General features: G+C 42.9%; 1 protein-coding gene across 2 annotated transcripts in view; it reads right to left on the reverse strand.

The window, feature by feature from the left end:
- The window catches only part of pcgf3 (polycomb group ring finger 3), a 51,602-nt gene that overhangs the window by 12,274 nt on the left and 26,396 nt on the right, over positions 1-12,932 (reverse strand). For both annotated transcript variants that reach the window (XM_080773937.1, XM_080773936.1), the window contains 4 exons: positions 9,544-9,661; positions 5,643-5,739; positions 2,240-2,295; positions 1,517-1,615 (listed from right to left, as the gene is read on the reverse strand). In XM_080773937.1, the coding sequence (XP_080630063.1) occupies positions 1,517-1,615; positions 2,240-2,295; positions 5,643-5,739; positions 9,544-9,661 (370 nt within the window). The remainder of the gene's footprint in view (positions 1-1,516; positions 1,616-2,239; positions 2,296-5,642; positions 5,740-9,543; positions 9,662-12,932) is intronic.

Here is a 12,932-nt window from a genome sequence, read left to right on the forward strand (position 1 = left end):
GTCCAAAATGGAGAAGTGCTAACTCCATGAACACGCCTGAAATCCATTCATGAACGAGCACTCCGTGTTAAACCCCAGCGACATGCTGGGGTTTAAGGCTTCACTTCGCCCGCCTGCAGTTCAGCTTTGGCCAGTAGGGTGGGGCGACTTCAATGTTTTCTGAGGGCCTGGAACATAGATAGATATCACAAAATATAGATGCCTCATTGAGTCTCCAGCGGGAGGAGGAAGTCAAGCGGAAGTGCTGAAGGCACGCTGTGTCGGTGCCAATCAAGTGACTACTGGCCAATCACAGCACGTCTTTTTCCGGGACTTCCGTTTACATTGCAATAAACCAAGTGCCGCTGGGAGAGTTGCGCCTCTGATTGGCCTACCGAATAACCCCCTTCCGTTACGTAACCGGAAGCTGCACCAGAACAGGAACTGGGTATGCAACCTTCTGGAAGTGGAAACATGGGACTACAGTTATGGACGGAGCTTCTTCTTCGCTTGCTTCTCAGGGTCACTACCCCAGGGTTCTTTTCAGACCATTAATTAATTGATCAGCCCAATGCTTAATCAGCCCTTAGAGACAACATCCGAAAAGGCAGGAACAGTTCCTCCTAATTTTACAAACAAAATAGGTGATTAGGCTGATGATTTCCCCTGAGCCCAGACCTTGGTGAACGCGATGTTGTTCTGCTGCGCTAACCGCTAACCCATTTTGAGAACATTCCCATGGTGACCCTGGAAGAAACAATATTACGTACGATGCAATCGTCTTCCTTTCCAATGGACATTATCCCCACTAGATTCCTGAAGTAGCTATTGGAGACTATTGGTCCAAATATTCTCTAACATTCTATAATAATAATACTTTGTCCACTAGATTCTTTCCCTTAGCCTTAGGTCTTAAACATGCTTTGGTCCAACCTCTACAGAAGAAGCAGACACTTTGTTTTTGAAGTTTACTTCATCTTTTTCGTTCAGGTTATGTTCCTGTCATTTTTATCTTGTTTGTGAAATTTTCTTTCCAAAAACATAAATTGTAATCACAGTCTTAGATGTGATCACATTTCCAGGTTTCCTTTTCTCTCTCTGTGTGTGTGTGTGTGTGTGTGTGTGCGTGTGCGTGTGTGTGTGTGTGTGTGTGCGCACGAGGGTGCATGCAGACTGCAGAGGCGGGGTAATGCAGGCCAGAGCCTGTGCCGCCTGCCACTGACAAGGCGATGGGACAGTGGGACAAGACCGCTTCCACTTCCATTTGTGCCCTAATTGGGGGTGGTAAGTGGGGGATTAGGCCTGCCAGTGTGACAGTCCTTTAGGTGCACATTTACAGCAGCCATCAGGGTTGGAGGCACACAGCAGTCAGACTGAGACTCTAGACTGGCAAAAATTGTCTGTTGTTTTACCACTTTCAACCTGGTGTCTCTACTTTGGGAAATGGCCAAAATATATTTATAAAAAATAGCTGACCTGAACGGCACAAACCCCTGCCGTGTGAGTTCATTAGCAATATGAGTGGGGCAGATCGTACCGTTGCGTTCTAGGTGGGTCTTACACAGATCTCCCTTGATGTCTCCAGGCACTTCCATCCCTAGCTTCTGGTAGAAGTCTCTCTGCTTCTTCATCTCCGCTAAGAGAGACAAAGATAAAGACAGGGGGGGGGGGGGGGGGATGGTTTGGAGAGAGGGGGTGGTGGGGGGAGATGGTTGGTCAGTCACAGAGAGAGGGAAAGGGAGACAGACTCGGGGGAGAATAAAGGGTGATTCATACTTTGTGCACGTTGTGGCGTTGTAGACTGAAAATTGCTGATCTACAATCTCGCAAGACGTCACAGCATGACGTGTGAGTCTGTGGCCTGTGAGCTTGTAGATATGCTACTTTCAGTGAGTGACACGGCGTGCAGCCAAGAATAAACCAGGCATTACGAAGGGTTAGTGATTGCAGATGCAGACACTGGGCTATTTAAACATTTAATGCTGTGTATGGCTAGCATGGCTAGGCTACGTGCATGAACGTGTCTGAACATACTTCTCTCTCATTAGATTGTAGATCGAGCCCATGCACCCAAGAAATGTATTCATATACTTTCCACGCAGAGCTACATGAGACATTAGAATTGTGCACACAAAAAAGATGAAGAAAAGAAAACAGGAATAGAATAAAACAAGACAATGGTGGGAAAGTAGTAATAGAAAGCTTTGTCAAGACAAACAAGATATGGTTTAAAGATTACCAACTCTTCTTGGTGACTTACCCTCTTGAAGTCCCGGTACCAACTTGTAGACGATGTCTTGCATCGTCCGATCATGGCTAAGAAAAAATTATGATAGAAATAATAAGTTGGGCATTAGTTTAGAGAATAAAACATTACTAACAGAAACATCTGCATGACAACAAAGCAGGGCCTGCAGACAGCACATACACTTCCGTATTTATAATTTCAGGTGAATAATTGGTTATGCAGGCAGGTTATTACCACTGAATATAAATACAAATGTAAACAACCCAACATAAATCTGACCCAGAGAAACCAGATAAAATAGTAGATAATGAAAAATACACTAAAACTGTATTTGTAGTGATCCCAGAGAGGACATTTCTTCCCTGCTTTAGGAGGTGATCCTATGAGCACACAGGGAACAAACTTGGGGTTCAGGGTCTTGCTCATGGACTGTGGATACCTTACTTAAAGCTTGGGAATCGAACCGGGGACCGATCCCCAGTCAGCCGCTCTACCTCCTGAGCCACTGCTGCTCAATTCTGTGTCGAGTTAACCCATTTAGACCCGAGGCCGATTCCAAAAAAATGTTTTCTAAATCCTAAAAGTTTTCTGAAAAACCTATTTCTATGTCAGTGGTTTTCAAACTATTTCATGTCAAGGACACCAAAAATTATATGCAATTGGCCACCGACCCCCATCTGAAAATATTTGAGTTTAAAACGTTCGCTCTGAAAGAATATATATATTCAAAGATTAGCACCACATTTTCACGATTTTTTTAAAACACCAAAAGGGGTTCCCGTCCATGAATGGGTTAATAGCACAACAGGCCTACAGCGGCATATTAAATATACCTATCCTATGCTTTTTAATAGGGCCCCACAGAGGGGATTAATATTGACAAAATGTGAGGATTGACTACAGGGCACCTAGAATCTCGCACTGGAACATAATTATGTTGCTGTAAGTAACTAATACATAACAGGGGTCTCTGTAGATGTCTCCTATCCTACATCTACCCTTCTTTAGTAATGTGACAACCATTGTGAAAGCCTCAGAGGCACACACACACACACACACACACACACACACACACACACACACACACACACACACACACACACACACACACACACACACACACACACACACACACACACACACACACACACACACACACACACACACACACACACACACCTTTATAATGGCCAAATGCATTAATATAGCAGGATTTTCAAAGGAATTCCTCTAAAGAATGTACCAGCACAGCAACATTGGAGAGTAGACCTTATATGACTTTGATTATTACAAGGGAGGCAAATACCTGTATTCTGCACACTAGTGCTGTCAACTGGGCTCAGAAATGACAAAATGGTCTACTTTCCATTAAATTCAATTAGTAATACTATGGTATTTTTGCATAGGAAATACGCACAGTGCATATAATAATAACTATAACAAGAGAGTGCTTAAAGCTGTATGTTAAGAACATTGATTGATTGATTACTTTATTAGTTAGAAATGTAAATGGCACAGAGTACAGAAAGACATTTAGGATAAAAGGACAACAAAGTCCTGGGGACGTTTTTCTATTGTAGTGAATTCAATTCATCAACATGGCAAATTAACACATTAATTGTGCAATTATTACAAAACATACATTACCGGTAACCACACATTAACAACCATATACTGTGTACATTTCAGCCATTGGTGCCGCACCGTGCCAAAATTATATAAAAAAATAATAATATATATATATATATATATAGAAAAGAACGTGGACATGCAGGCCAGTAGTGGCTTTTCTCTACTGTCCTACAGCAGAGGTCATCTTGACTGGGGCCAAATTTAGCTCCCCCATCTCTAAATCCCCCCCCAACACACACACACACACTCCTGTAGGGACAAGGGATGGATAAAGTGAGAGGACAGAGCTGCTGTCCACTAGACGGAGAGACAGTGACCCCTGGCTGGCTGACAGTGCCTCTGCTGCACTTAAGCGATGTTGCCTAGAAAACAACATGTGTTTTCTAGTTGGCATTTAGCTTGGGAGACAAGGCAAGCATTAACTAGCAGTAACTAATTACCACATTCAGACACTCATTTGCATTCAGAGAGTGTAAAAATGCCATTGTCTGCACTCACAGTGTGAAATGAACACTGAGGATTTGTGCCTGTATGCTACCGGTGGCCTAGGATCAAATCCTGCCACAAACTTAGCTTGTGTTTCTCCGACTTGAATGGTCTTCCTGTCAGTATCCACTATCCACACGGTCCTATCACAATAAAGAAAACCAACTGAAAAGCAAAAGTGACCCGTCACCTGTCCACTCTTCCTGTACTCAAAGTACTTGCGGCTATATTGTCATAACCTGAATAACCCAATGCACTTGAAAGAAAAAACATTGAGGAGGAGAACTCCAAACAGTACCAGCAAGCAGGATTAGTGCCGACAGTACACCCTGAAACAAGATTTCAGCAGAGCGTCCATTTTGGACTCCAAGGCACAAACTCAGAAGCAGAATATGTCAGGCGATAAAAAAAATTGCTTTCGGATCATGAGACATTCTGTCTTCTTCACTGCGAGGCTTTGATCTAATTGTCAGCCAAATTGAAGTGGAATAACCGCTGTGTGAATTGTTAATGCATTCCTAAATGTATTTTCCAACTAAACAGTGATGCCGCAGACAACGGTGTTATGACTGAATTGGGTGCGCCATCAATGCATAAATCAGGCAGTAATGCACCAACGGTGTCATGGGGCTTGAATCAGAAATTAAGCCAAAAGTTTTTGCCAGATAAATTGTGCATTTTATTCGGGGATCAGATAACGGTGCGTCGTCCCTGTGTGTGCAGTAACTGTATGTGTTTGTTAGGGTCAGTGACAGGGTTAGTGACAGACTTTGGGTCATGCACTGTTAGGGTCCAGTGTGCCAGACTTTGGGTCATGCACTGTTAGTATATGTGTTGGGGACTCAGTTTTCTGACAAATCCATCCACGGTTCTGTTCAGCCAATAAGCTACGCCAGTCAACGGAACGCCTCGGGTGCTGTTCTCCTCCGACTGGCAATAAAATGAAGAAAGGCATAAAGTGCCAAGTTTACTGCTACGCTAGCGGATTGTCTATTGGACTGCATGCTTGATGCTCGACTGAGGCAGTGAGGCCCCAAGGGCAGTAACTGGCTCCCTGAACACTGAAGATGGAGAGGGTGTGTGTGTGTGTGTGTGTGTGTGTGTGTGTGTCTTTGTGAAGGTGTGTGTGTTTGTGAGTATGTGCACGCCTCACACTAATGAAGTCTTTGGGAAGAAAGAGACGGAACAAAGAAACTTAGAAACAGAGAAGATTGAGTGCCTTTGCCCGTCTGTGTGCATGTGCATGCGTGTGTGCGTGCGTGTGCGTGCATGCGTGCTGCAGCAGCCCCTCACTCACCCGATATACTGCAGTGGATGACTCTGGTGAATAACAATCCTACACGTGGGACACGTGTTGTTCTCTTCCAGATACTTCACTAGACAGCTCCTACAGACTGCAATCACACACACACACACACACACACACACACACCCACACACACTGTAAGGGCTACTGTTTTTCCACCTCGAATAGAATGCATTCTTTACGTAAGAATGTAGCAATAGAACAAAGCTAAAATATAATAGTTATTTATTAACGTCTCTCTCTCTCTCTCTCCCTCTCTCTCTCTCGCTCTCTTGAATTAAGGACTAATCCAGACACTACAGTGCTGCTCTCTAAGCCTGTTGGACAAGCAGGCAGCACCAGTTTCATTTTGAGCACCAACCAACATGTGAACGGATGTTCACAAGCAACGCGGCGTATCAAACATATTAAATACTCCCACAACAATTGACAGGCATGAAGTCACAGAACACAGACATGGATATTCTTCTCAGCTCAGTGAGCAACTCACACAGGGTAGAGGCGCGAAGACCTGGTTACCACACTGCTCCGGGCAGCACACCCCCCTCGCGCCTCCGCCTCCCAGTTCTTTTGCGTGTGTGTAGTGTCAACACACGCAGAGATGACAGATCAGAATCACACATTCTGACCTGAGATCAGAAAATGTCTTCTACATCCTGACAGTTTTCTGAAAAAGCTATGCTTCTATGTCAGTCGTTCTTTGATTTTTCAAAAATAGCAGACCTACAAGCTCGTAGCGCGCCACTCGGTGGCACGCTATGAGCTTGTAGATCTGCTATTTTTCAATAGCTAAAGCATAGAATAATGCTAACACCAAAAGGGGTTCCCGCCCAGAATGGAATAACACACACACTCACGCGCATGCAACACAGTTTTGGTATAAAATGAATATAATATAATAATTAGGCCTGCATCGCTTTGCTTAAGACACTGAACTAAAGGACTGCAAGAGAAAAATATATTGTTATTATGTCCCGCAGATAAAGTAGGCTACACATAACTACAGGCATTCATAACTACAGACATTAATATAGCCTACCGCATAGGATTGTACATAGCCCTACATTTAACAAACAAACTTGATTGACATTTGTAAATAGGTCAATACAAAAACTGAGGATGAAACCAGAAAAAGCACTAAGACCTTGTTTACATCAGGTATAAATAAGACCTTGTTTACATCAGGTATAAATAAGACCTTGTTTACATCAGGTATAAATAAGACCTTGTTTACATCAGGTATAAATAAGGTAAAAGGAAGACGTGACAACCGTATGGAAAAAGGGAGGCGGAGGCGCCGGCGGTGCGCTGCCCCAAGCAGTGTGGTAACCAGGTCTTTGCAGTAGAGAGAGAGTTGCCCCAAGCAGTGTGGTAACCAGGTCTTTGCAGTAGAGAGAGAGTTGCCCCAAGCAGTGTGGTAACCAGGTCTTTGCAGTAGAGAGAGAGTTGCCCCAAGCAGTGTGGTAACCAGGTCTTTGCAGTAGAGAGAGAGTTGCCCCAAGCAGTGTGGTAACCAGGTCTTTGCAGTAGAGAGAGAGTTGCCCCAAGCAGTGTGGTAACCAGGTCTTTGCAGTAGAGAGAGAGTTGCCCCAAGCAGTGTGGTAACCAGGTCTTTGCAGTAGAGAGAGAGTTGCCCCAAGCAGTGTGGTAACCAGGTCTTTGCAGTAGAGAGAGAGTTGCCCCAAGCAGTGTGGTAACCAGGTCTTTGCAGTAGAGAGAGAGTTGCCCCAAGCAGTGTGGTAACCAGGTCTTTGCAGTAGAGAGAGAGTTGCCCCAAGCAGTGTGGTAACCAGGTCTTTGCAGTAGAGAGAGAGTTGCCCCGAGCAGTGTGGTAACCAGGTCTTTGCAGTAGAGAGAGAGTTGCCCCGAGCAGTGTCGTAACCAGGTCTTTGCAGTAGAGAGAGAGATGCCCCGAGCAGTGTGGTAACCAGGTCTTTGCAGTAGAGAGAGAGATGCCCCGAGCAGTGTGGTAACCAGGTCTTTGCAGTAGAGAGAGAGATGCCCGAGCAGTGTGGTAACCAGGTCTTTGCAGTAGAGAGAGAGATGCACACACATCAACGTAACGACGCTACGGACATCAATTTGCAGAGGAGAGAACACCTTTTGTTTCTCTATCTCACCGTGTCCTGTAGTACCAGCCTTGATTTTGACAGCAAATGTTGATTTTAGTTTTAGTCATAGTAATTGCTGATTTTACACTTGCTGAAAATAGGCGACCATAGCATTTCATTAATTTTCTTCCCATCGTGCGTCACGTAAAGGCACACTGACTGATGTGAGAACAAACGTGAAAGCCAAACACACACACACACACACACACACACACACACACACACACACACACACACACACACACACACACTCTTAAGGACATCTGCCTCAGATGATATTGCGAATGCAAGTGTAAGTAAAGTTTTACTTAGTATGAGGTACAGAATCATATTTTAATGGAAAAGGTAAAGCATATTTGCTGGATTATTTTCAGTGATATATTTGAACTGGAAATCACTGCTTCAGTAAGGTGGGGGGAATGCCATAATGATTCCAACTGTGACATATTCATCATATTAAATAGATGATCCGCTTATTCACAGTGGATGTGCAACTACCCTTAAAATATGCTTTTTTTAGTCAAACCGGAGACGGGAGGCATAGAGTGTTCACAGATCTACCTTGCCGCCCACTGGAGAAAAGACGGAGCTCAGCAACCACAACGTGATATAATATGAATAATAATAATATGAATAATAATATGAATGCTTCTGTGTTGGCTCTGGAGTCGACAAGTCTCTTTTCTAACACAGGGAGGAAAAACACGGAGGAGGATCAAAGCTATCCACAGGGCTCTCCAAGGTTTCTGGTGTTCAGAGTAGGCCAGCAAGTCCCCCAACTGTGGTACGATTGCTCCCTCTAGCGAAGGGATGAGGTATTACCATCATCGGTGTAATGATGTATTATAATGTAGATATTCAATGTATACTTAAAAATAACCTACAGTGTATAAATATTGTAATTCATAATTAAATACTTTGTATTGCATTTAACTTTTTCATCATTAAGTTATATATATTGCAATTTCAAACATGTTTGGGGTCATTATAACGTCTACTCTACAACCTGACCCCGGCCCAGACATTTTTTAAGTTGCTTGATTCAGTATTTAGATATTTGATATTAATTGTATAAGACACCCCACCCCTGAACTTGTAGGTCTGCTATTTTTGAAAAATCGTGAAAATGGGGCGCAAACCTTGGAATATTCTTTCAGGGTGACCGATTTTAACTCAAATCTTTGCTTCTGGGGGTGCCCCTGAAACAACATATTTTGAGATGGGGTCGGCGGCCAATTACATATAATGTTTGGAGTCCTTGACATGAAATATTGAGTGATATAGGCCTAGAAACAGGTAAATAGGAAATAGGTATTTCAGAAAACTGTCAGGATTTAGAAGCCTAAATGGGCCTAAATGGTTCCTCCGGTAGCTTATGAAGTTAGCCAACGACATGTTTTTGTCGGAAGTTGCAGCCGGAGAAGCAGCATTAACGCCTCCGCTGGTCGAATGTCGAATGAATTGAAGTCAGTTGAAAAATCGAAACAGACATTCGACCAGGGGAGGCGATAATGCTGAGGTTCCAATCCAAACGGAGCTTAACTTGGTTACAAGGCAAGACATTGAACGATATTGACTTGAGCACCAATTAACTGCAATAGTCAGTGACTACAGTATATACACTCACTGCGTCTTATTATGACAGTTTGAGTGAGTATGTGCAGAATAATAGTTCAAATTCATCAACTTTTTCAGAAGAAAGAAAGAAAATGAGAGAATCATTAGAAAGAGTGGAAGCAGAGGTGCATGGAAATGTTGTTAGGTAGGTGATGGCTACTTACAGGTGTGTAAGCACTCCGTGACAGTAGTGGCATCAATCAGGTACCCCTCACACAGCCGACACGTGATGTGGGCATTGATGTCCCACAACTTGATTTTCCGGGTCAGCATTTCGGGGTTCTATGGGGAGAGATAAGGACAGACATGGTTAAATGTATAGGCATAAGAGCCATTTTGACAGCAAATTTAAGATTTTAGTTTTAGTCAGTGTTTTGAATAGTTTAAATTTAGTTTTGGTCACATTTATGTCACCTGGAATGTTGTAGTCGACTAGTTTTAGTCGACTAAACATTGTAAGATTTTAGTCGACTAAATCTACAATTGATTTAGTCGACTAAAATGTATTTCGGCGGGCCTTGATGCCATCGTAATGGCTGATTTTACACTTTCTGAAAATAGCCGATCCACAAGCTCACAACACGTCCCAGTGCTGTATCTTCAGCATCTATTACTTATACTGGATCTCTTGTCCACTAGTCATTTTAATCTAGTTTTTATTTGTTGATGAAATTGTCGATTTATTTAGTCTTAAGCATCGTAGCTTAGTTTTTATTCCGTCCTTGACAGTGAAAAAGGGTAGTTGACGAAGGTTTTTCGTCATACACATGGTCGACAAAGTCAACACTGGGGTGCACATCATTGGGTGTCATTATGGCATATAGTTACAGAAAAGACTAACTGCAGTGCTAGATAAAGGTAGGTGTAACATAGTCAAGAATGTGCTTGATCAATATAGAGAGTGTGAAGTTGGCTGGTCCTCCTAGGATGCCACAATTTACTGTCGATACTACTCTAGGTATAGAGGGTATATGAGCATGCATAAAGTGAATGGCAAATCGAGGGGTAATAAACTGAGTGGCAAAGTGAGTTTAATGTCGTTTAAAGTTTTTAATGGAATCAGTAGTTTTTTGACACTCAGCAGGCATTCCTGCATAACTTCCGGGTATGATGTGGGCCTAATTCAACCATCATAGGAGAAGCCAACTTGACACACTCACTGTAACCAACCACACTCGTTTAACACATTTAGAGAGTTTTCTGAAAAACCTATGTTCTATAACAGTGTCAAACTATTTCATGTCAAGGAGCACCAGCATTATCTGTATTTGGCCCCGGACCCCCATCTAAATATGTTGTTCCAGGGACCCCCCCCCCCCCCCCCCCAGAAGCAAATATTTGAGTTAAAAATGTTCGCTTTGAAAGAATATATATTCAAAGATTTGCGCCACATTTTCACGATTTTTCAATGAGCTTGTAGATCTGATATTTTTCAATAGCTAAAGTATAACATAATGCTTAAAACATCAAAAGGGGTTCCCGTCCAGAATGGGTTAACAGTACACCCTGAGTGCTAGTAAGCGAGCGATCTGACCACGAAATCGTGCGACAATCCTGGCCGAACAGTAACCCTAACCCTAGTCTGCATCCGGTGATATGCTATTGATAAAAGAGGAGTTATCTTGTCTTGCTTCAGCAGTAGTCCGGCAGTCGGGGTTGTGGAGTGGGAAATTTGGTATATAGTATTTTTTTATATTGTCTATATACAGTACCGGTACATACATTCATGAATCCACTTGCTGACCGGCTGTCAGTATTGAACAATTATTTTTATAGGGGTTTCTTGTGACCCTACTATTAACATCCTGTATAAGGCAAAAATGTCAAAAACTTTCCTTATGCTTTAAGTAGCATGTGACATGTCAAACTAAGGATTTTTCACGATTCTGAATCCATTCCAAGCATTAGTTTTGCACAAAGCACTCCTTGGGCCGTAGCCACTTTCCCAAAAGTGCCCAAAATGTGCTGACCTCATGACATTTGTGCTGACCTCATCACATTAGTCATGACGGCTATGGCTGTTTTTAGCCCAAGGAGTGTTTTTTGTGCAATTTCTTTTGTGTATATATCATCAGAATCAGTCAGTGGTTCCCAAGAGAGTCCTTGAGATGGAACCTTATGGGTCTGTAAGTGTACAAATGGAACCAAATGGACCCAGAGTTAAATTAACAGTGATTTTACAATATAAATTGGTGTCCCAGAGATAGAAATGCCATTAAATGGGGGGCCTAATTCACGTCAAACCGGGGGCCCTTGAAATTAAAATAGGTGAAAATCACTGCTAGAGCCGGAAAATCTTCTCTTATGGGGGACCTTGGCATATATTTTCAAATGGGGGTCCACAGGTTAACGAGTATAATTTTGGGGGTCCTTGACATGAAAAAGTTTGGGAACCACTGGGTTAGATGATGCTTTTTTCTTTTCTTATTGAGTGAACGGCTGAGATTTCATGTAATGTGTACACCAAAACGTGGTACTTTTGACAACTTTTCTCTTTCCCTGAAGACCTTTCCAGGTCGAAACGTTGGTTTTCATTCAAAAAAATGTATCCTGCATCGTGCCTACGAGTGTTCAGTGTGCGGCAACTTCAACATGCCAGAGAAAGACAGCAGTGGCAAAGGACACTTTAGCTGCTTGATGCATTCAACATTATGCTACAATGAGTTTTATCTTCAGCTGTTTGTTCAGTATAATGTTGCCTCTAAACTGAACCATTTTCCACATGAAAGTCATTGCGTGTCCTCCTTTTGGAAATAATTTAGTTCCACTTGCATCTTTTCTAACCTCAGTCAAACAAACTTCTATCATCAAACACTATCATCTCTCACAAATCCCTGTCTCTCGCACGCACGCACACTTTCTCTACCCCTTTCATCCCCTCTCTCTCTCGGTCACAGACAGACATACACACCTCTTTCATGGTGTTATAGCTGTTGAGCTTGTTATTTTGCACTCGTTTGTGAAAATTAGAGTAGCCTAATGGTTTACAAGCCATATCATAATGATGATATTATATCTCGAAAACGACTGAGGACCTCTCTGTGCCTGGTCGGCACATTGTCTGAGTGAGTACACAGCCTGGGATGTTGTCGTCCTCATGCCAGGAGTGAGCAGTCAGAGTGCATGTTTGCCAAGGAGAGGGGTGGTGATGTCGGTTTTGCATTTACTGAAGTAGCTTCCTAGTCACAGTAACTCTATATTCTTCAAGGTCAATGTGTTGAGTGTAGGTGGCTGACTGCCTGAACATGTGCTTTAGTTCATGTAGAACCTCCTTTGTGTACCGCATGTAGAGTGAGTGTACAGAGTAAATGCAAAACAGAGATCACCACCCCTCTCCTTGGCAAACATGCACGCTGACTGCTCACTGCTGGCATGAGGACGACAACATCCCATGCATTGAATGTGGTGAATGTACATTTTATTTGTCAGAATTGTATTGAGAGGATGAGATGCAGCATTTAGAGAGAAGCGCTTTGGATGAAAGCGCTATATAAATGGACCATTAAGTGAGTGAGTGACTGACTGACTACAAATCTTTGCTTCTGGGGGGGTC

Source organism: Protomyctophum bolini (genome assembly GCF_963924005.1).
Source record: "Protomyctophum bolini genome assembly, chromosome: 10".
Lineage (NCBI taxonomy): Eukaryota > Metazoa > Chordata > Actinopteri > Myctophiformes > Myctophidae > Protomyctophum > Protomyctophum bolini.